The following is a 24,884-nucleotide window of genomic DNA, read 5'->3' as shown; positions in this document are numbered from 1 at the left end:
TTATAAATATGACAAAATCACATAACCCACAGAGAGATCGCCTTTGCTAGAGAGTTTGGGAATATTCACACATAAAAACATGATCTCAGAGTTTTAAAATCAAACATTTTAAAAAAAGAACCATACATCACGGTTGTTTAAACCAATAAGCATTAAGCTGTGTCGTCAGCAAGTCGTTTCCCATCATGCTTTTGCTAGCGCAGTCGGTGGAGAGCAGCTGCGCTCGACTGCAGAATCCGACACATCCGCCTTTCGCTCGCGAGAGTTTTTTGTCATACGTCAGCATGACATCAGAGCAAGGCGGACCGCCCTCGGACACTTTTCTAACCGGCATGCATCTCGCGCTGATCACCGGTGATCGGTTCTGCCAGAAAATGTCTAATATGGCGAGAAGTTTCACTCTCACTGAACTTCCGGCTTCTGAACTGGTTGCAGTTCCTCTCTGATTCCATATGAGGGCGCTCACAGGACGAGTGCAGAATGAATGGAGGTCTATGGCGCTATACCAATAAAAATCCACTTTTCTCAGGATATAATTTTTTATCTAGTAATTTGAATGTTGTATTCGAAAGGAAATGCAAATAAATTACACATTGCTGGGTGTTAGATTTTTTAGAGTCACTTATTTGCTTTAAAAAGTCTTTTAAAGTGTCAATGACGTCATACACATGTACGACCAGAGATACTGCTTAACGGCAATCCTTCAGTCGCTCTGGTGCTTTCGCGCTCTGCACTTTCTTTTCTCTCGAGGCATCGACAACACAGCTGACACAGGTAAATACACGTGCTAGAAGAGTTTTTGTTTTGTTTGTTTCTGGTCCCGCTTCAGATGACACGATGCCATCAAGCGGGATCTCTGGTCGTAATCAGTCCTTCACTGACCAATCAGCGTTCATTAGCAGAATGCTAGCGTGTTATGGACAACAACAACTCAACCTGTAAGAAATCAAAAGGACATAAGCACTCGTTCATTCAACTTTCGACCTAAAACCCATGTTGAACTTGCAAAATCTACAATCATTTCTGAGATTTCTCAACGGCAATCGGGTGAAAGAGACAAATTTAGCCGTCAAGCCCCATTGACTTCCATTCATTTTGCACTCATGGCGATCGCCCCCAGTGGAACTCTGGTGGTACTACAACCAAAATTCTGTACAACAGGGCTTAATAGGGAGTGGGCAGGCTCTCCGTAGACGGGCTCTGGTTCTGCGCAGATTTTGCTCATCTCAAACAAGCCTAATGTAAATAAGATGACGCGTTGGGCCGTCCATGACGTAATCTACTGAATATTCATGAGCCACGCCCTTGCTCGGAACTGCGCAGCTGATCGTTTCATGTTCTGCGCGTCACCGCGTCTCTTCCTGCATCAGGAGCGCGCTCAGTCTCACTCTCAGCTCACTCTCTGCGGATTCACTGAAGGACTCCAGCGCTCAAGACTCTAACAGAAGTAAGACTAACTTCCTGTTTACTTTCACTCTAAAGCAAAGGACGTCACTTTCAGTTTCTTATGAACGATGTTTTTCATTCCAGTTAGCACCTTTAAATGTGTCATGACTTACTATTGTTTACGATAGTGCTGTACTGACACACACACACACACACACACACACACACACACACACACACACACACACACACACACACACACACACACACACACACACACACACACTCACACTCACACTCATGATGTACAGTAACGCTCTTGTGTTCTCACAGGGTCAGGATGGTGAACTGCTGTGGACTCGTGTCAGAGAAAAATGAACCAGGTATAAACTCTCCCTCAAAATTACAGCAGTAGGTGCAGATCTTCTGGTGTGAGTGTGTGTGTGTGTGTGTGTGTGTGTGTGTGTGTGTGTGTGTGTGTGTGTGTGTGTGTGTGTGTGTGTGTGTGTGTGTGTGTGTGTGTGTGTGTGTGTGTGTGTGTGTGTGTGTGTGTGTGTGTGAGAGAGAGAGAGCTTTGGAGGGGCAGGTGCTCAAAGTATAAAAGGGAACAAGGTTTAATAAAGTTTATAGAAGACCATAGCAAGACTCATTTTAGCATTACAATTTGCTCCAATGGTGAAAGAGAGAATCCATTATTGTCTTTCTGTGATTTCAAATATATGAAAATACACCGATCAGGCATAACATTATGACCGGTGAAGTGAGTAACACTGATGATCTGTTAGTGGGTGGGACAGTGATGGAGTACTCGTCCTTATTCTCTGGACTGATGACTCGTACTTGGACTCGAGTCTCGAGGATATATAAAATCGCACTTGAGGATTCATCAAATTAATTACGTTGTTTCTGACAAAATAGGTTATCAAAATTTGATATAAGTTGTTACACTTTTCCTGTTTCGGGCTCCCAAGTCCGGCCGTGATCTATGTTTTCCCTCACAGACAGACACTGCTACCGCTCGCTCTCCTTGCTGGACCACACACTCACTGACTGACGTCACTCACTTTACGCCGCATTCTTGTGCATTATTCGCGGGCTAAATGTTGACATTTGTCGTGAAGTTCGCCTACACGGATTTTGCATCTAATGCTGAAAAGAGCAGCGCTAAATGTTGTGTGTGTAATCGCACAATTGAGGAAAAGACTGGGACAACTTCAAACTTGAACAGACATCTGTCACGGATGCACCCAGAAAAGTAAGTAAAATGGTTTCCATTGGCTAACATTAGCTTTAAAAAAAACTATTATTGCCTAATGCATATATGATAATAAACAGAGGAAGCTAGGGTTGGGCGATGTCTGCGGACAGTGAAGCGAATGTACAGTGACGTGACAATAACTGCCAGATTCAAACTGTGCCAAAGACAGACGCGCTCAGCGCTTAATCCCGCTTATGTTTATTTTAGATTTCAGATATTAAAATACATATAATTTATAGCAAAACAATACATTTATAGTTTGTAAAATACACAATAGTGTCTATAGAAGCAGCAATAAACAATCCTTTCAAATATATTTGCCGACATGACATACACTACAGGCCAAAAGTTTGGACACATTACTATTTGTAATGTTTTTGAAAGAAATTTCTTCTGCTCATCAAGCCTGGATTTATTTGATCAAAAATACAGGGGAAATTTTTTTTAATATTGTGATATATTATTACAATTTAAAATATTTGGTTTTCAATTTATTATACTTTAAATTATAATTTATTTCTGTGATGCAAAGCAGAATTTTCAGGATCATTACTCCAGTCTTCAGTGTCACATGATCCTTCAGAAATCATTCTAATATTCTGATTTATTATGAGTGTTGGAAACGAAATAAATGATAATTTAAAGTATAATAAATTGAAAACCAAATATTGTAAATTGTAATAATGTATCACAATATTAATTTTTTTTCTGTATTCTCGAACATGGGACTCGACTCGGACTCAAACTCAGGTAATGGTGACTCGACTTGGACTCGACTCGGAACACTGGGACTCGAGACTCGACTCGGAACACTGGGACTCGAGACTCGACTCGGACTCGACAGTTGGTGACTCGACTACAACACTGGGGTGGGATATATTAGGCAGCAAGTGAACATGTTGTCCTCAGAGTTGATGTGTTAGAAGCAGGAAAAATGGGCAAGCGTGAGGATTTGAGCGAGTTTGACAAGGGCCAGATTGTGACGGCTAGAGGACTGGGTCAGAGCATCTCCAAAACTGCAGCTCTTGTGGGCTGTTCCCGGTCTGCAGTGGCCAGTCTCTATCAGAAGTGAAGGACCAGTGGAGAACCGGCCACTGGGTCATGAAGGACCAGTGGAGAACCGGCCACAGGGTCATGAAGGACCAGTGGAGAACTGGCCACAGGGTCATGGAGGACCAGTGGAGAACCGGCCACAGGGTCATGGAGGACCAGTGGAGAACCGGCCACAGGGTCATGGAGGACCAGTGGAGAACCGGCCACAGGGTCATGGAGGACCAGTGGAGAACCGGCCACAGGGTCATGAAGGACCAGTGGAGAACCGGCCACCGGGTCATGGAGGACCAGTGGAGAACCGGCCACCGGGTCATGGAGGACCAGTGGAGAACCGGCCACAGGGTCATGGAGGACCAGTGGAGAACCGGCCACAGGGTCATGGAGGACCAGCGGAGAACCGGCCACAGGGTCATGGAGGACCAGCGGAGAACCGGCCACAGGGTCATGGAGGACCAGCGGAGAACCGGCCACAGGGTCATGGAGGACCAGCGGAGAACCGGCCACAGGGTCATGGAGGACCAGCGGAGAACCGGCCACAGGGTCATGGAGGACCAGCGGAGAACCGGCCACAGGGTCATGGAGGACCAGCGGAGAACCGGCCACAGGGTCATGGAGGACCAGCGGAGAACCGGCCACAGGGTCATGGAGGACCAGCGGAGAACCGGCCACAGGGTCATGGAGGACCAGCGGAGAACCGGCCACAGGGTCATGGAGGACCAGCGGAGAACCGGCCACAGGGTCATGGAGGACCAGCGGAGAACCGGCCACAGGGTCATGGAGGACCAGCGGAGAACCGGCCACAGGGTCATGGAAGACCAGTGGAGAACCGGCCACAGGGTCATGGAGGACCAGTGGAGAACCGGCCACAGGGTCATGGAGGACCAGTGGAGAACCGGCCACAGGGTCATGGGCGGCCGAGGCTCATTGATGCCCGTGTGGTCCGATCAAACAGACGAGCTACTGGAGCTCAAACTGCTCCAGAAGTTAATGCTGGTTCTGATAGAAAGTCAAGTGAAGTCAAGTCAACTTTATTTATATAGCGCTTTTAACAATGTAGATTGTTTCAAAGCAGCTTTACAGTGTTAAACAGGAAAATAATGCAGCATAATTTTATTCAGCTGTATAGCCATTCTGGAAAAATTTCAAGAAAGGGCTCAGAATACACAGAGCATCTCAGTTTGTGGAGTATGGACCAGTCAGGATGCCCATGCTGACCCCTGAACCCGCCCAAAGCACCAACAGTGGCACGTGAGCATCAGAACTGGACCACGGAGCAATGGAAGAAGGTGGCCTGGTCTGATGATCACGTGTTCACACACACACACACTCACACACACCCTCAGCAAACATTCCCAGCAGGTCAGACGAGCTGAAGCAATGCGTTCCTCTGAAACTCTTTTGTGAGTCAAACCAGTTTTTCTGGACCTGACGTCTGTTCTTTATCGCTCTAACGCGTCACTTTAAGCAGTTCTGGAGCAATGCATTGACAGCAACGAATCTGCTTCTGATGTGTGTGTGTGTTTCCCTCAGTTCCTCTGAAGAGTGTGTTGAAATATGTTGAAATGCCAGCCCAAGGGGAATGGGTGGGTCATCAGCTCGATTGGCACATCAACTGCCTCAAGTTGATGGCTGTATTTCTGGCCCTGAAATACTTTCTCCCCCAGTTGAGGGGCTGTCATGTCCTAGTGCGGGTGGACAGTACAGCGACAGTCTGTGGTCTGTGCTCACGCCATCGAAACAGGATAGCGAGACAGATTTTTCTCTTGGCCAATTCCGGGGCAGTTGAAGGTGGAGGCAGATTTACTCTCCAGACAGAATTACAGATGGGGGAATGCAAACTCCACCCAGAAGTAGTCAAGCAGATCTGGACCAGATTTTGACATGACCAGACATGACTAATGTCCTCATACATGGCCCAAGATGCGCCTGTATGCCTTCCCTCCAGTCTCTCTGCTCCCGGGAGTTCTAGCCAGGGTTCGCCAACAAGGGTCTTGCCTCTTATTGATAGCACTGCGTTGGCCGAACAGAGTGTGGTTCTCGGAGATAGTGTCTCTCCTCAATGGCTCGCTGTGGGCGATCCAAGCGAGGAGGGACCTTCTGTCTCAGGCAGAGGGCATGATATCTCACCCCAGGCCTGACCTGTGGAACTTTCATGTTTGGCCCCTGATGGGCACCAACTGAGGGACACTGGGCTTTCGCCTGTAGTTATTGAGACCATCATAAGTGCTAGGGCTCCCTCCTCTTGGAAAGTGTATGCCAATAAATGGGGGGTCTTTGAAAGGTGGTGTGCAACACATAATGCAGACCCAGTCAATTGCCAGGTTGCTTCAGTTCTGGATTTTCTGCAGGAAAAGTTGTCAGCAGGCTCCGCCACTCTCAGGGTTTATGGGGCCGCACTTTCGGCTTGCCACGCCTTGATTGACGGTTTGCCACTCGGGAGACATCCTCTGCTGGCTCGCTTCATTCGTGGGGCCGGGCAGTTGAGGCCCCCGGTAAGAACCAAGATCCCTTCAAGGGACTTAGCTATAGCCCTCGAGGGTCTGGTGGAGACCCCCTTTGATCCTCTAGAGTCAGTGTCTGACAAACTTCTGACCCTAAAGATGTTTTTTCTTGTGGCTTTAACTTCCTTAAAAAGTATTGGGGATATGCAGGCTCTATCAATATCGCCATCCTGCTTAGACTTTGCCCCAGGCTTGGTGGAAGTAATTTTGCATCCTCAACTGCCTAAGGTTCCTTTCTCGACTGTACATCCTGTCACTCTTGAAACCTTCTGCCCTCCGCCGTTCACAATGCCGGATCAGGAGAAACTTCATAGAAAAGTCCAGTTTGTGCTCTTCCGGCCTGCGGCATAAGTCAGAGCAGCTGCTTGTTTGCCATGGGGGCCGTAACAGAGGTTCTGCCGCCACCAAACAAACGATGTCACACTGGGTCAGGGATGCTATTGCTCTTGCCTATGAGGCGTGCGGGCAAGCTTCTCCTATAGGGTTAAGGGCTCACTCCACCAGGGGACTCGCCTCTTCTACTGCGTTAGCAAGGGGTGTCCCCTTAAAAAGTGTTTGTGATGCGGTAGGTTGGTCCTCTCCGCACACATTCATAAGATTTTATAGCTTGGATGCTCATGCCACTCTAATGTCCTTGATTCGACATTGACATCGACATCGACAAACTAGTGTCTGAGGCTTCTTGCAATCATGTGCACACCTACACAACCTTAGGGGTCCAGACACCATCAAACATGGGGCCGTGGGTATTCTCGTTCCCATTAGCGCTAAGCAGCGCAGCATTGAGTGTAGCTTTCGAAAGGGAACGGTGCGGGTTACTTGACTGTAACCCTGTTCCTTGATAAAGCGGAACGAGATGCTGTGCTAATGATGTCCCAGGACTGTTCTTCAACAAAAAAGACCTGAAGGCTAGCAGCTGGGGCTCATCTATTAATGACGTCACCAGACGACGCTATAATACCTCTGGGTCAATTTCATTGACGTGTTAAACACACTTTTTCACAGCTGGTCGTGATAAGACACTTCCCATTAGCGCTAAGAAGTGCAGCATCTCGTTCCGCTTTATCAGGGAATAGGGTTACAGTCAAGAAACCGCAAGCGTTTCCCTCAGTTCCTCTGAAGAGAGTGTTGAGGTGTGTGTGTTTGTGCAGATCTTCTGATATGTGTGTGTGTGTGTGTGTGTATTTCCCTCAGTTTCTCTGAAGAGAGTGTTGAGGTGTGTGTGTTTGTGCCGATCTTCTGATGTGTGTGTGTGTGTGTGTGTTTCCCTCAGTTCCTCTGAAGAGCATCTCAGTGCAGCTGCAGGTTCGGGATCATGTGACCTCCGTCAGCTCCAGTCTGCAGTATGTCAATGAGGAGGAGCGTCCGCTGGAGGCCGTGTTCGTGTTCCCGCTGCCCGCCGAGGCCGCCGTCTGCCACTTCAGTGCCAAGATCGGAGAGCAGGAGATTGTGGCGGAGCTGCAGGACAAACAGAGTGTGAGTGTTGTGTTTAATCTACGACAGGTGTTTGAGTCCAGAAGTCTGTCCGTTCACACATTACACTACAGACGTTTTTGTTATCTTTCTTCAGCAACCCGTGTAATTCTGGAGAGATTGTACAAATGCACTTTTGCCATGACATTGTTTTGAAAACTTTCCACAGTGTCTCTCAGCCTTTGAATAAAATGTCTTTTTTTGGTCATGGTTCATGTAAAGTACCTGTGTTATGAATGGCCTTCTCTGTTTGATCGTGAAACCTCACAGCTTTCAGCTCTGCTGTTGTGTCTGATATAGTTGACCCTCAGGTGACCCCAGAAATGAACACCATTAGAAAATAATGAACATGTTTCCCACAATCAAGCGTCTAATGAAGCTCTTGCAGCATCACGATTTACCTGAAATACAGCATTAATATCAATCAAAATATAGCATTGGCATACACTGAACACGGAGGGGTGGAGCTAGGGGGCGTGGCCACCATTGCTGTCTTTATTAACTTGACCAGAATTTACTTTATTTATACGTAGAACCGCCTCTTTACGACAACAACACATTTTTTTTTGCGATCAAATGTTTATTGGAAGGAAAATAACAAAATATTACAAGGCATTTCAAAAGAACAAAAAAAAAAAGTCAAATATACATATAACATATACACACAAATAAAATAACGTTTACATACATATACAATATACACATGGAGGGGAAAAATAAATATTAATAAAATAACTTATATATAAATAAAAGGGAATTACTCATGTTCAGGAGCTCAAATTAACAAATAAACAACTCAAGTCAGGAAAAAATGTAAATAAATAAAACAAAAATTATTTATCTTAACCAGGCTTTCAGTGACTCAGCAAGTGTGTTCCAACTACAGATTGTCTTTTCATTCGCACCATTAACTCGAGCAGTAGACAATTCTAAAAAGATCACATCCAGAAATGTAAGAATCCAACATTTAACAGAAAGTGAATGAGGAGGTTTCCATCTCAATGCAATCATCTTTTTAGCAGCTGTGAGGCCAGCTAATACTGTGCGCTTATGCTGAATATTAGTGTTCAACATTGTTAACTTATTCAATAACAAAACGGGCACTGTTACGGGTACTGTTACTGAAACCAAATCAGACAATCTGGATGCTACCTCTGTCCAAAACTGAGCAACAGGCGGGCATTCCCACATCATATGTAAGAAAGTACCTGGTACCTTGAGGGTACATAGAGTACAAGCTGGGTCGGTTAATCCCTTCATTAAATGGAGCTTGCGAGGGGTTAAATATGTTCTATGTACAAAGTTGAAATGAATCTGTTGGTGGTCAGGATTACGAGAGGCCTCCTTTATATTTACCCAAACATCCTCCCAAGTAAAATCTGGATCCAAATTCGGGTCACCATACTCCATACTTCACGTCTCCATACTCTATCTAAAGGCAGTTTGGCATTCGAGGCCTCCAAAATAAAATTATATAATATGGACACCAATCCTCTATTATTTCCTTGAGCAATAATCAAATTATGCAATGGGTGTACACACAAAGTTTGTTGCCAAGGTACACCATATGCTTTGAGGGCCGATCTAAGCTGTAAATAAAAGAAAAATGAGGAGGCTGGCAGATTGAATGAGTTTGCAATATCTTGAAAAGAGCACAAACCAGAATCATTATAAACATCTTTCAAGTGACGAACACCACTCCTACTCCAAAGCGAAGGAGGAATGGGTCTGCCACCAATTGTCAGACCTTTATTATTGAATATGGGAGACTGTGTATGCCACCTACATGAGATCTTGCATCTAGATTCAACCAACCTCCAAATTTGAATAAGATGAGAAACTATGGGACCAAAGCGCAGCTGACATTGCTTATTTGATACATTAGAAAAAAGAACGTCTTCCAAATTCCATGGATGCACAAAATGTTCCTCAATCTTACGCCAAGAGACAGAGATATGAGGGTTAAACCATATAAACAGAGGCCGGAGCACAAAAGACCAAAAATAAAGCTTACAATTAGGTACTGCTAAGCCCCCATCTACCCTCTTCCTCTGTAAAGTAGCCAACTTCAAACGCGGTCTTTTCCTGTTCCAGATGAATTGTGAGATATTACCATGGATTTTATTCCAGAAGTTGACAGGGGGGGACAGGGGTATCATCGAACTAAAATAATTCAGTCGAGGCAAAATATTCATTTTTACAATAGAGATCCGGGCCTGCAGAGAATTGGGCAGATTAATCCATCTGTCCAAATCTCTCTTGATGTCCTTGGTTACTTCTGAAAGATTGTGCGTTACAGTATGGTTCAAAGAGGGAAAAATTTGTATCCCAAGATATTTAAAGTTCTGAACAACAGAAATAATAGGTGGATACTGCAATATTTTAGCTGACTCATTTAAAGGTAAAAGGGCAGATTTAGACCAGTTAACCTTAAAACCAGATAAGCAGCCAAACTCTTCACAAATAGACAGCAGGTTAGAAATGGAGTGTATTGGATTTTCCATGAAAACCAGAACATCATCAGCATATAATGCTACATGATGCAAAGTATTGTGAATGGAAATAGGTTGTATCTCAGTGCATTGTCGAATCATCTGGGCAAGAGGTTCAAGGGAAAGAGCAAAAAGAGCTGGACTCAAAGGACACCCTTGTCGCGAAGACCTAGTTATAGAAAATGGTGAGGAAAGCAATTGCCCAGTGAGTACTAATGCTGTGGGATTAGAGTAAAGGACTTTAATCATATGTATAAAACCTTTACCAAAACCCATATTTTCCAGAACAGACCACAAGAATGACCACTCCATCCTATCAAAGGCCTTCATCGAATCAAGGGACATCACTACTGACGGAGCCTTAGCACCCACTGTTGCATCGATTATATGCAGGAGGCGCCTGACATTATCCACTGCGAGTCTGGACTTAATAAAACCTGTCTGATCACAATGGACTAACAAGGGCATGTGATCCTGAATGCGTCGGGCAAGAACCTTTGCATACATTTTTAAATCTGCGTTTAGCAGACTTAATGGCCTATAGTTTGCGCATTCTGTAGGATCCTTATCTTTCTTTAAAAGTACAGATATTAGGGCAGTATTAACATCTCTAGAAAAGCTGCCTTTTCCAACTGAAGCTGTTATCATGTCTAGAAGCAAGGGACCCAATACGTTCCAGAATATAACATAAAACTCAGGAGGTATCCCATCTAAACCAGGTGATTTATTCCTTTGCATGGCAAGGGCTGCTTCTTTCAATTCTTCTAAAGAAATGTTGTTGTCAAATAGAACGGAAGCATTTGTTGCCAGCCGTGGTAACTGTAATTTTTTAAGAAAATGATTACATCTATCTTGTTCAGGCTGAAGCTCTGATTTATACAAATTAGAATAAAAGACACAAAATGTCTCGTTAATTTGTTTGGGTTCAGTTGTGATGATGCCCATTGAGGATTTGATGGAGGAAATATCAGCAAAATGCTCATTTGATCTAATTTTCATAGCCAACAGATGACTAGGTCTAGATCCATGGAAATAGTATCGTTGTCTAGTTCTATGGATTAAAAACTCGCTTCAGAATATCATTTATTTATTTCTTAACAAGGTCACGTTCCACTGCTATTTGTGAAGAGGAATTGCTCTGTAAGGTGGAATCTAGTCTAACAAAATCTGCTTCAAGAGCTTGCAATTTGGCAGATCTGGCTTTGCGCAAATTGGAAGAAAACAGTATAGCATTACTCTGTATAAAGCCTTTTATCGCCTCCCATAATATTCTGGGGTCCTCAACTGATCCTACGTTAAACTTCAAAAACTCCTCTAATTGAGATAGGAATTGTGACTTATAGTCTTCATTCACCAATAGGGAAGTATTGAAGCGCCACCTAATGGCTCGTTTTGATAAACCATCCAAAGTAGCACAGCACCATATTCCTTTGTGGTCTGAGAGGGCGATAGGCAATAACGCCGCATGATCAATTTTCTGAAAAAGTAAAGGAGACGAAAACAAGAAATCTATCCTCGAAAACGTTTTATGTCTGGATGAGAAGAAAGTATAATCTTTTGATGAGGGATTGAGAGACCGCCATATATCTATAAGCCCCAGACTACTAGCCCACGAATGTAATGCAGCAGTAGCTAATTCTTGCTCCCTGGAAGCAGTTGAACTTGACCGATCAAGGTTAATGTCCAATATTGCGTTCATGTCTGCTCCTACTATGAATGAATAATCAGTCAGATCTAACATCTTTTGTGTTAATGTATCATAAAAGCAATTATCAAATATATTTGGTGCATAGATCGATATAAGAGCAACCTTTTTGCCATACAATTCAACTTTCGCAATAACAATTCTGCCTGCATCATCCGCCCATAAATCCAACACCTTAATTTTGAGATTACGTCTGCAAACAATGGCTACCCCTTTGGACTTTGTACTAGCCGTAGAGGAAGCAATAGTGTGATAATATCTATTAGCAATACGACCAGAATCTTTACTTAACAAATGAGTTTCTTGTAAAAGCGCAAGATTAATTTTCTTTTGCCGGAGCAAAGTTAAGACACTGCTCCGTTTATGCGGTACATTCAGCCCATTGCAATTCCATACTAGAATAGATAATTCACCCATGATCATCATGAACAGTTCTCATAGCAGACCCTGGTAGTCTAAATATAGGTCTAACCATTTTTTGCCAATAGGTACAATTAAGGTTTCCAAGGTATTGTGAAATGATTCTCGCCTTGCCAAACATAGAGCACCATGAACATTCCCCAAAATAAAATATATACAAATAAATAAACACAACAAATAAGAAAAGAAAATAGAACGATACAAAATAAAAAAGGTAAATAAAAAGTACATACAGATCGTGTTGATCCGTGACCACGGGGCAGCAAAGATAATTCAACCCAGAATTACAAACTATTAAATAACCGTTGAAATCAAAAAATAATATCCACTGTTTGCTTAAAAAAAAAAAAAATATATATATATATATATATATATATATATATATATATATATATATATATTGTGGCAGGGTGAAGAATCACACAACACAGTGCTAGGTGAAAAGCCCCCGGAGGGTGGGTTTATTGTGAGCAGGTGAACAAACAGTGAGGTGAAGTCTTTGGTGCGCGGTGCTTCCTTCTTCCCGGTGGTGCAGTGGTGACTCGCGGTGACGTCAGAGGGTCTGGGTGGCCGGAGTGTCACAGGCTGCTGTCTGAGAGAGAGAGAAAGGTTAGTGCTCTGCTTCATGGAGTGTTCGTGCTCAGACTGGTGTTCCCATGTGCGGTGCTTTATGTGGTGTGGGGATCGCCTGCAGCTGTGCCAATCCGGCCCGTGCTGAGTGCTGGCAGGTGATCGTTGTTTGTTGCCAGGGCGACGCTGACGAGAGCTCGGGAGACTTGTCACACCCCCCCCCCCCCCCCCCTAAGCGTCGCTCTGGTCCTGTAACGATAGTTAGACACACACATTGGGGAACATAGGGGTGGGCGGGGAGTGCGCCCTGACAGACCTGCGTAAGCTGACCACAGCCTGGAGAGTCCGTCCGCGTTGGAGTTGGCCGTCCCGGCCCGATGTACCACCGTAAAGTGGAAGTCCTGGAGCGCCAGGAACCACCGCGTCACCCTGGCGTTGGTGTCCTTGGCTCGGGCCATCCACTGCAGCGGGGCGTGGTCGGTCATCAGGGTGAAGCGGCGTCCCAGCAGGTAGTAGCGGAGCTCCAGGACTGCCCACTTTATGGCCAGGGCTTCCTTCTCCACCGCCGCATACCTGGTTTCGGCTGGGGTCAGCTTACGGCTGATGTACGTGACCGGATGCTCTTCACCTTCGCGGACCTGGGAAAGGACCGCCCCCAGGCCCGTGTCCGAGGCATCCGTCTGCAGCAGGAAGGGGCAGTTGAAGTCGGGCGCCCGCAAGACCGGCTCCGTGGTCAGGGCGGTCTTGATCCTCCGGAAGGTCCTGTCCAGGCTGCTGTCCCACTGCACCTTCTCCGGCTGCCCCTTCCTGGTCAGGTCTGTCAGGGGAGATGCTAGGGTGGAGAAGTCGGGGATAAAACAGCGATAGTACCCCGCCAACCCCAAAAAGGCTCGTACCTGGGTTTTGGTCTCCGGGCGGGGCGTCGACAGGATGGCGTCTATCTTCTTCTGCTGGGGCTGGATCAGTCCTCTACCCACCCGGAAACCCAGGTACTGAGCCTCGGCGAGGGCGAGATGGCATTTCCGGGGGTTGGCGGTTAACCCCGCCCGCCGGAGTTCCAGGAGCACCCTCCGCAACCGCTCCAGGTGGTCCTGCCAGGTCTCGGAGTGGATGACTACGTCGTCGAGGTATGCTGCCGCGTACGCTTGGTGGGGACGTAGAAGAATGTCCATCATCCTCTGGAACGTAGCGGGGGCCCCGTGCAGGCCGAAGGGGAGGACTCGGTATTGCCAGTGCCCACTGGGTGATGAGAACGCCGTCTTCTCCTTGGCGGAGTCGGTGAGGGGAACTTGCCAGTAACCTTTCGTTAGGTCGAGCGTCGAAATATACCGAGCCCTCCCCAGGCGCTCCAGCAGCTCGTCCACTTGGGGCATCGGGTAGCCATCGAACTCCGAGACCTCGTTGAGCCGGCGAAAGTCATTACAGAAGCGGAGGGTGCCATCCGGCTTCGGGACCATGACGATGGGGCTGGACCAGGCGCTGCGTGATGGCTCGATTACCCCCGACTTCAGCATCTCACCGACCTCGTCCTCGATGGCCTGTCTCCGAGCCTCGGGGACCCGGTAGGGCCGCTGCCGCACAATGACGCCAGGTGGTGTGCGGATGTCGTGCTGGATGACTTTGGTCTGCCCGGAACGTGTGGAGAACACATCAGAGAACTGACGGACCAGATGATCCAGCGCCGTCTTCTGGGGGGCCGACAGCTGTGTTCCCACGTCCACGAACGGGGGCTCGACAGAGGCCAGTGCGCTGAGTTGGTCTCTGGTCCCCACCCACCTCTTCAACAGGTTAATATGATATAGCTGCTCTTCACGCCTCCGGCCTGGCTGGCGCAGCCGGTAGTTGACAGGACCCACTCGCTCTATGACCGTGAACGGACCCTGCCAGGTTGGGGAACTTCGCGGACTCCGAAGAGGACGTATGGAAGCATCAGGTCCCAGTCTCGCTTATCTTCGGCGGCCACTCGCCGGAGCATCTGCTTGAGGGTTTGATTGAAGCGCTCTACTAAGCCGTCTGTCTGCGGATGGTATACTGTGGTCCGGATCTGCTTCACCTTCAGCAGCCGGCAGAGGTCAGCCATTAGCCGGGACATGAAGGGAGTTCCTTGGTCCGTCAGTATCTCCGCTGGGATGCCGACTCGGGTGCAGAGGAGGAAGAGTTCCTTGGCGATGTTTTTGGCCGTGGCTTTCCGTAGGGGAAGTGCCTCTGGATACCTGGTGGCGTAGTCGACAATCACCAGGATGTGTTCATGTCCACGGGCAGACTTCGGCAACGGCCCCACCAGGTCCATTCCAATTCGCTCGAAAGGTACCCCGATGATGGGCAGTGGTATGAGCGGACTGGGGGGAGGTGCTCGTGGCGCGGTCCTCTGGCAGGTGGGACAGGCTTGGCAGAACCGCTTCACTTCTCCATCCAAGCCTGGCCAGTGGAAACGGTCCCGGATGCGCTGGATGGTGTTGGCGGTTCCCAGGTGGCCGGCCATCGGATGGCTATGGGCTAGCTCCATGACCATTTCCACATTTGGTTTGGGAACCACGAGCAGTTATTTTACCTCCCCCCTTCGCTGGGCGACACAGTACAACAGGCCGTTCCTGACGACGAAGTGCGGGAGAGGATGGGGTGCTGGTTGGTGCTCGTGGCCATCCACTGTCCGGACCTGCGACCAGCAATGCTTGAGCCGGTCATCTTCCAGCTGGGCCTTCGCGAACGAGCCCCCTCCCTGGACCTGTTGGAAGACATCAAAGAACACGTCAGTAACCGGGGAGGGGGACTCACCATCTCTCCCGCTGTCTGTCGCCAGCAGGGCGGTGTTGTGGCTCCTCTTCCGGCGGCGACGACTATGGGGGCGGCTCCCGGCCCGGCTGGCTGGCTGCGTGGTGGCCCGAAGAAGCTCCTCGAACCCCGGCCAGTCCCGCCCAAGAAGCACAGGAACCGGAAGATCTTTCAACACGCCAACCTCCACTGGCCAGGCGCCAGGGCCCGCTGATATTGTCACTCGGCGGGCCGGAACATGACGAGTGTCGCCGTGAACGCAGGTAATCGGGAGCTGTGCTTTGACGGCCTTCTGCGGTGGGAGGACGGTGGCTTGGACGAGACTGACCGAGCTCCCGGAATCCAAGAGGGCCAGGACCGACCGTCCATTCACTTTTACCTCCGCTCGTGGAGCCCCGCGGGGTGGGTCCTGATGCAGGCTGCAACCAGCCAACCATGCGCGTGCTGGCGGGGCCGGGTGGGCCGATCTTCCGGGTGGGCGGTGGGAGAGCTCGGAGCATCCGGTCCACGGTGACGCGCTCCGCAACCTGACCCGCGGTGGGTGTTCCCTCGAGCAACCAGTGACGTGTGAGCCGCGACAGTTCTGCGGCTTGGGCGCGGGCTGGGCGTCGAGGCTTGAACTCCCACTCATGGAACAGCTGGGCTGCGGAGATGGCGGATAGCCCAAGACGTCCGAGGATTTCCTTCTTAAGTTCATCATAATTATCAGCCGACTCAGCGGGAAGAGAAAAGTATGCTCTTTGAGCTTCACCAGACAAAAGGGGTCCCAGGACCCGCGCCCACTCGCTTCGTTCCCAGCTCTCTCGAACCGCCGTGGTCTCGAACATCTGCAGATATAATTCAACATCATCTTGAGACGTTAGTTTTGGTAGCAGCTGGGTTGCTCGGACTCGCGGATCAGGAAGCGGAACGCGTTGGGCAGCGGAGAGGCGGAGGGCGGCGAACTCTTCTTGTATCGATGCTTGACGGGCTGCCAGGTGTTCAGCGATCTGTTGCTGACGTGCACTCACTTCCGTTAAGCATTTGAGCAGGTCTTCCATGATGGGGAGGAACGCCGCCCTACTTCCGGGTTTTCGTGAGTGACTGGGGAAACAGGAAAAAAAAACAAAGTAAAAGTCCGGGGATGGTTGGTGATTCTTCACGCTCTTGCCCGCATTCTCCACCACTGTGGCAGGGTGAAGAATCACGCAACACAGTGCTAGGTGAAAAGCCCCCGGAGGGTGGGTTTATTGTGAGCAGGTGAACAAACAGTGAGGTGAAGTCTTTGGTGCGCGGTGCTTCCTTCTTCCCGGTGGTGCAGTGGTGACTCGCGGTGACGTCAGAGGGTCTGGCTGGCCGGAGTGTCACAGGCTGCTGTCTGAGAGAGAGAGAGAAAGGTTAGTGCTCTGCTTCATGGAGTGTTCGTGCTCAGACTGGTGTTCCCATGTGCGGTGCTTTATGTGGTGTGGGGATCGCCTGCAGCTGTGCCAATCCGGCCCGTGCTGAGTGCTGGCAGGTGATCGTTGTTTGTTGCCAGGGCGACGCTGACGAGAACTCGGGAGACATATATATATATATATATATATATATGAGTGATGAAAACACTTCTTACACTGTAGGCCTCCTACCAGAACAGGTATTATAGTCATCTCGGTAACTACACAGTCAAAATGTTGGTCCTCGCAGTGAAAAAAATTATACAAATAAATCAATCAAGAAGAAGAAAAAGTCGGACATTAGTTGTTGATCCAGAGCTTGCGTGAGCGAGTCATCTTAATCCAAAAACAAATCATAGCTTGTATATAAATTAAATCAGACCATTATACTTCAAATAAACAAGTTAACATTATAAATACAGAATTAACCATGAGTTTTGTGACTTCAACGGCGCAATGTCCTCTTCTAAAGCAGCTTGTCGAACTGCTTCAAACCAAACATTCAAATAGCCAATCTAAGCCTGCAATTGTGTAACAAAGGCCCAGGGAGTGAACAACAAAACAAATCCTGAACAGGATCTTGTTTGACGAACCGCTCACGCGTCCGCGTCGGCATCTGTACCTTCAGTTTCCACTGAAATTCCATCGTCCGCACCCGAAAGGGGGAGCACCGCAGGCAGTGTATTGATAAAATCCTCAGCATCTCTAGGAGACTGGAACGACTCCATTCGGCCACCAACCTTTATCTTCAAAATTGCAGGGTAGAGCAGGAAGAACTCCACGCCCTTGGCACGAGCGTTATCCATTGCCTGGGAAAAGGCTAAGCGGCGTTTAAGAGTGTAGCTGCTATAATCTGGAAAAAATCTCACCCTCCGACCTTCGACAGTGAGAGGGTTTTTCCTGGCAGCTCGAAGAATCGATTGGCAGGTGGTAAAACGAAGGACGTTGAAAATCATTGTGCGGGCATTCCCTCGATTCTTGTTGTCAGTGTACACTCGATGGGCACGCATTATTTCACCCTGGAGACTGCCAAGGGAGGGAAACCCTTTAGGGAGTGATTGCGTCAGGTACTGGATTGCACTAGACCCTTCCAGACCCTCTGTCAAGCCCGTGATTCGAATGTTACACCGTCGACTTCTGTCCTCCATGTCCGCCAACTTAAGTTGCATCTGTTGTAGCATTGCATCTTGAGTGGCTAGCAACTTTGAGTTACCTTTAACATCCGATCGTATTTTCCCATCTCCGTATTTATAGTTCCGATGCTCTCAGACAAAGTCATTAAGTGGGTCTGGATAGCGCCCAGTTTCCCTTCCGTATCTTTTCCCATCTGCTGAAGTTGATCAAAACGGGATTCAAGATAGTCAGGCTGTTTCTCCAACACTGATTCAGCAATGGCTTCCATTTCAGACCGATTAACTTTGTTTTTCGAGGTATTGGATATGGACTTTTTACCCGATTCTGCCATCCTGCTTCAACTGAAATGATTATAAACAAACTGAACAAAAATAAAAATGTTTCAACGGAGAATTACCGATCAAATGAACAATTCTGGGTGAGGAGAATCAAACTATGCCGCCATCTTATCCAGCTGATCACGTGACTCCCCCACGACAACAACACATGAGACTTTTGCCTCCTCAGTGCCAGGCGCAGAGATCGTTCCCGACGAACAGTAGATGAGCGGATCACCCAACGGTTGCATGTATTTGTAATACACTCACCTAAAGGATTATTAGGAACACATGTTCAATTTCTCATTAATGCAATAATCTAATCAACCAATCACATGGCAGTTGCTTCAATGCATTTAGGGGTGTGGTCCTGGTCAATCTCCTGAACTCCACACTGAATGTCGGAATGGGGAAGAAAGGGGATTTAAGCAATTTTGAGCGTGGCATGGTTGTTGGTGCCAGACGGGCCGGTCTGAGTATTTCACAATCTGCTCAGTTACTGGGATTTTCACACTCAACCATTTCTAGGGTTTACAAAGAATGGAGTGAAAAGGGAAAAGCATCCAGTATGCGGCAGTCCTGTGGGAGAAAATGCCTTGTTGATGCTAGAGGTCAGAGGAGAATGGGCCGACTGATTCAAGCTGATAGAAATAGCAACTTTGACTGAAATAACCACTCGTTACAACCGAGGTCTGCAGCAAAGCATTTGTGAACCCACAACACGCACAACCTTGAGGCGGATGGGCTACAACAGCAGAAGACCCCACCGGGTACCACTCATCTCCACTACAAAGAGGAAAAAGAGGCGACAATTTGCACCAGCTCACCAAAATTGGACAGTTGAAGACTGGAAAAATGTTGCCTGGTCTGATGAGTCTGGATTTCTGTTGAGACATTCAGATGGTAGAGTCAAAATTTGGTGTAAACAGAATGAGAACATGGATCCATCATGCCTTTTTACCACTGTGCAGGCTGGTGGTGGTGGTGTAATGGTGTGGGGGATGTTTTCTTGGCACACTTTAGGCCCCTTAGTGCCAATTGGGCATGGTTTAAATGCCACGGCCTACCTGAGCATTGTTTCTGCCCATGTCCATCCCTTTATGAGCACCATGTCCCCATCCTCTGATGGCTACTTCCAGCAGGATAATGCACCGTCACAAAGCTCCAATCATTTCAAACTGGTTTCTTGAACATGACCATGAGTTCACTGGACTAAAATGGCCCCCACAGTCACCAGATCTCAACCCAATAGAGCATCTTTGGGATGTGGTGGAACGGGAGCTTCGTGCCCTGGATGTGCATCCCACAAATCTCCATCAACTGCAAGATGCTCTCCTATCAATATGGGCCAACATTTCTAAAGAATGCTTTCAGCACCTTGTTGAATCAATGCCATGTAGAATTAAGGCAGTTCTGAAGGCCAAAGGGGGTCAAACACAGTATTAGTGTGTGTTCCTAATAATCCTTTAGGTGAGTGTATATGCGTCACATTTATGAACCGCCCTCAATGTATATATGAGCTCACTATATAAGGCACAAATGAATGTACTTTTTATCTGTAATTTAATGCACAAATACATGTACTCGAAAACAAACATTCACCTCAATCACCGTCAAGTCCATTTAACTGTGTTCAGTTGTGTTGTTGGCACACAGTCCAGGACTGTATAGTCAAAATCGAATAATGAAGATTTCTGTGCCACTCCTATAAAATATCCTCGCCACTGTAAACACGGGGCTCGTCCTGAGAAGTCTGAGTTGGCCAGTAAAGCGTTGTCGAGGTCAGACTGAGATCAGGTGACGAGCGGTGGCTCTGGTGTGTTTGTGGTCAGACTGAGATCAGGTGACGAGCAGTGGCTCTGGTGTGTTTGTGGTCAGACTGAGATCAGGTGATGAGCAGTGGCTCTGGTGTGTTTGTGGTCAGACTGAGATCAGGTGACGAGCAGTGGCTCTGGTGTGTTTGTGGTCAGACTGAGATCAGGTGACGAGCAGTGGCTCTGGTGTGTTTGTGGTCAGACTGAGATCAGGTGACGAGCAGTGGCTCTGGTGTGTTTGTGGTCAGACTGAGATCAGGTGACGAGCAGTGGCTCTGGTGTGTTTGTGGTCAGACTGAGATCAGGTGACGAGCAGTGGCTCTGGTGTGTTTGTCTCTGCAGGCGCGGGATCAGTATGATGATGCTCTGAGTTCGGGTCAGCAGGCGTTTCTGCTGGAAGAGAGCGACGAGAGTTCGGATGTGTTCAAGCTGAGCGTCGGGTGTTTGTCTCCGGGTCAGATCGCCGTCATCACCATCGTCTATGTGATGGAGCTCAGCATTCAGGCCGACGACGCACTGCGTTTCTGTCTGCCAGCCGTTCTCAACCCCAGATACACACCAACAGGTGATCTCAGCAAACACTCACTCACACACACACACACACACACACACACACACACACACACACACACACACACACTCACACACATTACAGGACTGCACAATCATAATCATATACAGGCCACAACACTGACTGTCCTCATCTTCACTAGTGTTTTTACCTCTGTGTATTTCTACATGATTTTTAAAAATCTGTTCTGTTTGATTTAAAGCAGCAAAGATTATGATTATGTTCTCTGTGTATGAATGTATAGTAAAGTGTAATTTATTCCTGTGATCAAAGCCGTGTTCATTGAATACCGGGTCATATCTGTGTGTGATTGTCTCAGCTTCAGCCGCTGGTGTTCCAGAAGTTTCCTCAGCGAGTGTTATTCCCTACACACTGTCTCTGAGTGTGGATGTGAGATCGTCTGACCGCATCTCCAGACTGGACTCCAGCTGTCCTCTGGATCCTCTGGTGTTCCTCGACGCACAGCACACCCACGCCACGGTACTGTGTGTGTGTGTGTGTGAGTGAGTGTGTGTGTGTGAGAGAGAGAGTGTGTGTGTGTGAGTGAGTGTGTGTGTGAGTGTGTGTGTGTGTGTGTGTGAGCATGTACAGTTTTTATGCATTAAGGTCAGTTTCCTGAAGCCTGTAATGGTGTGTGCAGGTGACTCTGAGTGCTGGTCACCGGTTCGATAAGGACGTCGAGCTGCTTCTGTACTATGAGAATGCCCATCAGCCCACTGCTGTGGTGGAGGCCGGAGCGGCCGCGGCTCAGACAGGTGCAGGCTTTTGTTTCTACATGATTACATATACTTTTAATGTGTGAGTTAAAGGGTTAGTCATCGTAGGCAAGAAGACAGTGGTTCTGTTGAATCTTCACACTCACGACTGTAATGTAAAATATCCCACAATGCCAGATTTCGTTATGATGGCAGTTCCCTCACTGAGCGATTAAAGACTGCTGACCTCACCCTACAACAAAGAGAAACTATCCTGTTTACTCCACATTTCATTTAGACTATTAATAATTCTTGTATTAGAGAGAAAAGAGGTCTCTGATGTTTAGGGTGGATCATATGCAAGTTTTCACACAGGGCTTGATTAGTTATTCAGGGAGTTTGATTTGCTCTGCAGGACAGAGACACAGTTCATACAGGATTCAGGCCATTCACACCCTCTTACCCTGTTTACACCGTCTCTGTTTCAGGGTCTCTGATGGGCGACCCGGTGCTCATGATCAGTTTGTACCCAGAGTTCCCTGCGGACGTGATGTCATCATTGGCATCTCAAGGCGAGTTTGTTTTTGTGGTTGACAGATCTGGCAGTATGGACTGCATGATGCATCATGGGAAAGACGCACAGATGCGCATCGACAGTGCAAGAGTAAGATTTAGAATTTCAGATGACATTTATTGAGATGTACTGAGTCACTGTAACCACTGTACACGCGTCTCTCTACTGTACTCACTGCACATGCGTCTCTACTGTCCTCACTGCACATGCGTCTCTACTGTACTCACTGCACATGCGTCTCTACTGTCCTCACTGCACATGCGTCTCTATTGTACTCACTGCACATGCGTCTCTACTGTACTCACTGCACACGCGTCTCTACTGTACTCACTGTACATGCGTCTCTACTGTACTCACTGTACATGCGTCTCTACTGTACTCACTGTACATGCGTCTCTTCTGTACTCACTGTACATGTGTCTCTACTGTACTCACTGCACATGCGTCTCTACTGTACTCACTGCACATGCGTCTCTACTGTACTCACTGTACATGCGTCTCTACTGTACTCACTGCACATGCGCTACTGTACTCACTGCACATGTGTCTCTACTGTACTCACTGCACATGTGTCTCTACTGTACTCACTGCACATGCGTCTCTACTGTACTCACTGCACATGCGTCTCTACTGTACTCACTGCACATGTGTCTCTACTGTACTCACTGCACATGTGTCTCTACTGTACTCACTGCACATGCGTCTCTACTGTACTCACTGCACATGCGTCTCTACTGTACTCACTGCACATGTGTCTCTACTGTACTCACTGCACATGTGTCTCTACTGTACTCACTGCACATGCGCTACTGTACTCACTGCACATGTGTCTCTACTGTACTCACTGCACATGCGTCTCTACTGTACTCACTGCACATGCGCTACTGTACTCACTGCACATGCGTCTCTACTGTACTCACTGTACATGTGTCTCTACTGTACTCACTGCACATGCGTCTCTACTGTACTCACTGCACATGCGTCTCTACTGTACTCACTGCACATGCGTCTCTACTGTACTCACTGCACATGCGTCTCTTCTGTACTCACTGTACATGCATCTCTACTGTACTCACTGCACATGCGTCTCTTCTGTACTCACTGTACATGCATCTCTACTGTACTCACTACACATGCGTCTACTGTACTCACTGCACATGCGTCTCTTCTGTACTCACTGTACATGCATCTCTACTGTACTCACTGTACATGTGTCTCTACTGTACTTACTGCACATGCGTCTCTACTGTACTCACTGCACATGCGTCTCTACTGTACTCACTGCACATGCGTCTCTTCTGTACTCACTGTACATGCGTCTCTACTGTACTCACTGCACATGCGTCTCTACTGTACTCACTGCACATGTGTCTCTACTGTACTCACTGCATATGCGTCTCTACTGTACTCACTGCACATGCGTCTCTTCTGTACTCACTGTACATGCGTCTCTACTGTACTCACTGCACATGCGTCTCTACTGTACTCACTGCACATGTGTCTCTACTGTACTCACTGTACATGCGTCTCTACTGTACTCACTGCACATGCGTCTCTACTGTACTCACTGCACATGCGTCTCTACTGTACTCACTGCACATGCGTCTCTACTGTACTCACTACACATGCGTCTCTACTGTACTCACTTCACATACGTCTCTTCTGTACTCACTGTACATGTGTCTCTACTGTACTTACTGCACATGCGTCTCTACTGTACTCACTGCACATGCGTCTCTACTGTACTCACTGCACATGCGTCTCTACTGTACTCACTGCACATGCGTCTCTACTGTACTCACTGCACATGTGTCTCTACTGTACTCACTGCACATGCGTCTCTACTGTACTCACTGCACATGCGTCTCTACTGTACTCACTGCACATGCGTCTCTACTAGGGGTGTAACGATTCATCTACTACATCGATGTATCGATTTATTTTCTTATGATCTAACTACATCGATCTGTGCTCGGCAAGTTGGCCTTCCGGACGACATATATCGATCTAACATCGTTTTAAAAGGTAATCAATCGATTGTATCGATCATAGAAAATAACGCATTGGATTTAAGCACGTCAGACTTTATATGGATGTTTTTTCTTAGCACTTTTAATGATAAAGGCGTTAAACGTTACTCGATTCAGTCTGCCTATCTGTGACATCATCGCAACGCCAGCAGCAGCGCTCATTGAAATTAATGGGATTGTGTCGCTTTGTCGCTGCGTGTCGCTGGCGGTGAGAACGGGGCTTGAGAAAACAAAACATAGCATGGCGCATGGCAGAGGAGAAGCCAACGAGCGAGAAATTATCAAGCCACCAAGAGAAAGAGCTACCTGTCCTTTCAACCCTTGCTTGTTACCTGTGCATTCCTGGCACCAGTGTACCAGCAGAGTGAGTTTTTAGTACTGCTGGCGACATAATGAACGCACAGAGAAGTGTTCTGCGGTCAGATCATGTTGATATTTTTGAAAAAGAAATCTGTAGAGTCATTGAAGAGTAGTTGGTTACATTTTATCTTTTGTTAAATATTGTTTGTTTATTAAACTGAGAGTAGTAGCAGGTTCAGCCAGTTTATTCAACCTGAAGAAATGTTGGTTGCACTTTATTTTTGATATTAATATTGTATTTGTATTATTTTAATGTTGAAAAACAACAGCAAAAGTAGCAGGTAAACCTACTATTAATTAAATCTGAAGAGAAGTTAGTTGCACTTTATTTTTGATATTAATAT

At 47.4% G+C, this 24,884-nt stretch overlaps 1 protein-coding gene across 5 annotated transcripts in view; it reads left to right on the top strand.

Moving 5' to 3' along the window:
• Window positions 1-1,325: 1,325 nt before the first annotated feature.
• Window positions 1,326-24,884, top strand: part of LOC307142532 (von Willebrand factor A domain-containing protein 5A-like) — a 36,661-nt gene continuing 13,102 nt past the window's right edge. For 2 of the 5 annotated variants that reach the window (XM_079843499.1, XM_079843497.1), the window contains exons 1-7: window positions 1,343-1,447; window positions 1,720-1,769; window positions 7,472-7,674; window positions 20,653-20,875; window positions 21,201-21,361; window positions 21,522-21,636; window positions 22,065-22,240. In XM_079843499.1, the coding sequence (XP_079699625.1) occupies window positions 1,727-1,769; window positions 7,472-7,674; window positions 20,653-20,875; window positions 21,201-21,361; window positions 21,522-21,636; window positions 22,065-22,240 (921 nt within the window). In that variant the 5' untranslated portion in view covers window positions 1,343-1,447; window positions 1,720-1,726. Of the gene's footprint in view, window positions 1,448-1,719; window positions 1,770-7,471; window positions 7,675-20,652; window positions 20,876-21,200; window positions 21,362-21,521; window positions 21,637-22,064; window positions 22,241-24,884 lie in introns of all 5 variants that reach the window. The other 3 variants (XM_079843501.1, XM_079843500.1, XM_079843498.1) reach the window with 3 other exon arrangements.

The sequence above is a fragment of the Gobio gobio genome (genome assembly GCF_949357685.1).
Source record: "Gobio gobio genome assembly, chromosome: 18".
Classification (NCBI taxonomy): domain Eukaryota; kingdom Metazoa; phylum Chordata; class Actinopteri; order Cypriniformes; family Gobionidae; genus Gobio; species Gobio gobio.
Note: the sequence above shows the minus strand (reverse complement) of the source record. Positions and strands in the feature narration are given on the sequence as shown.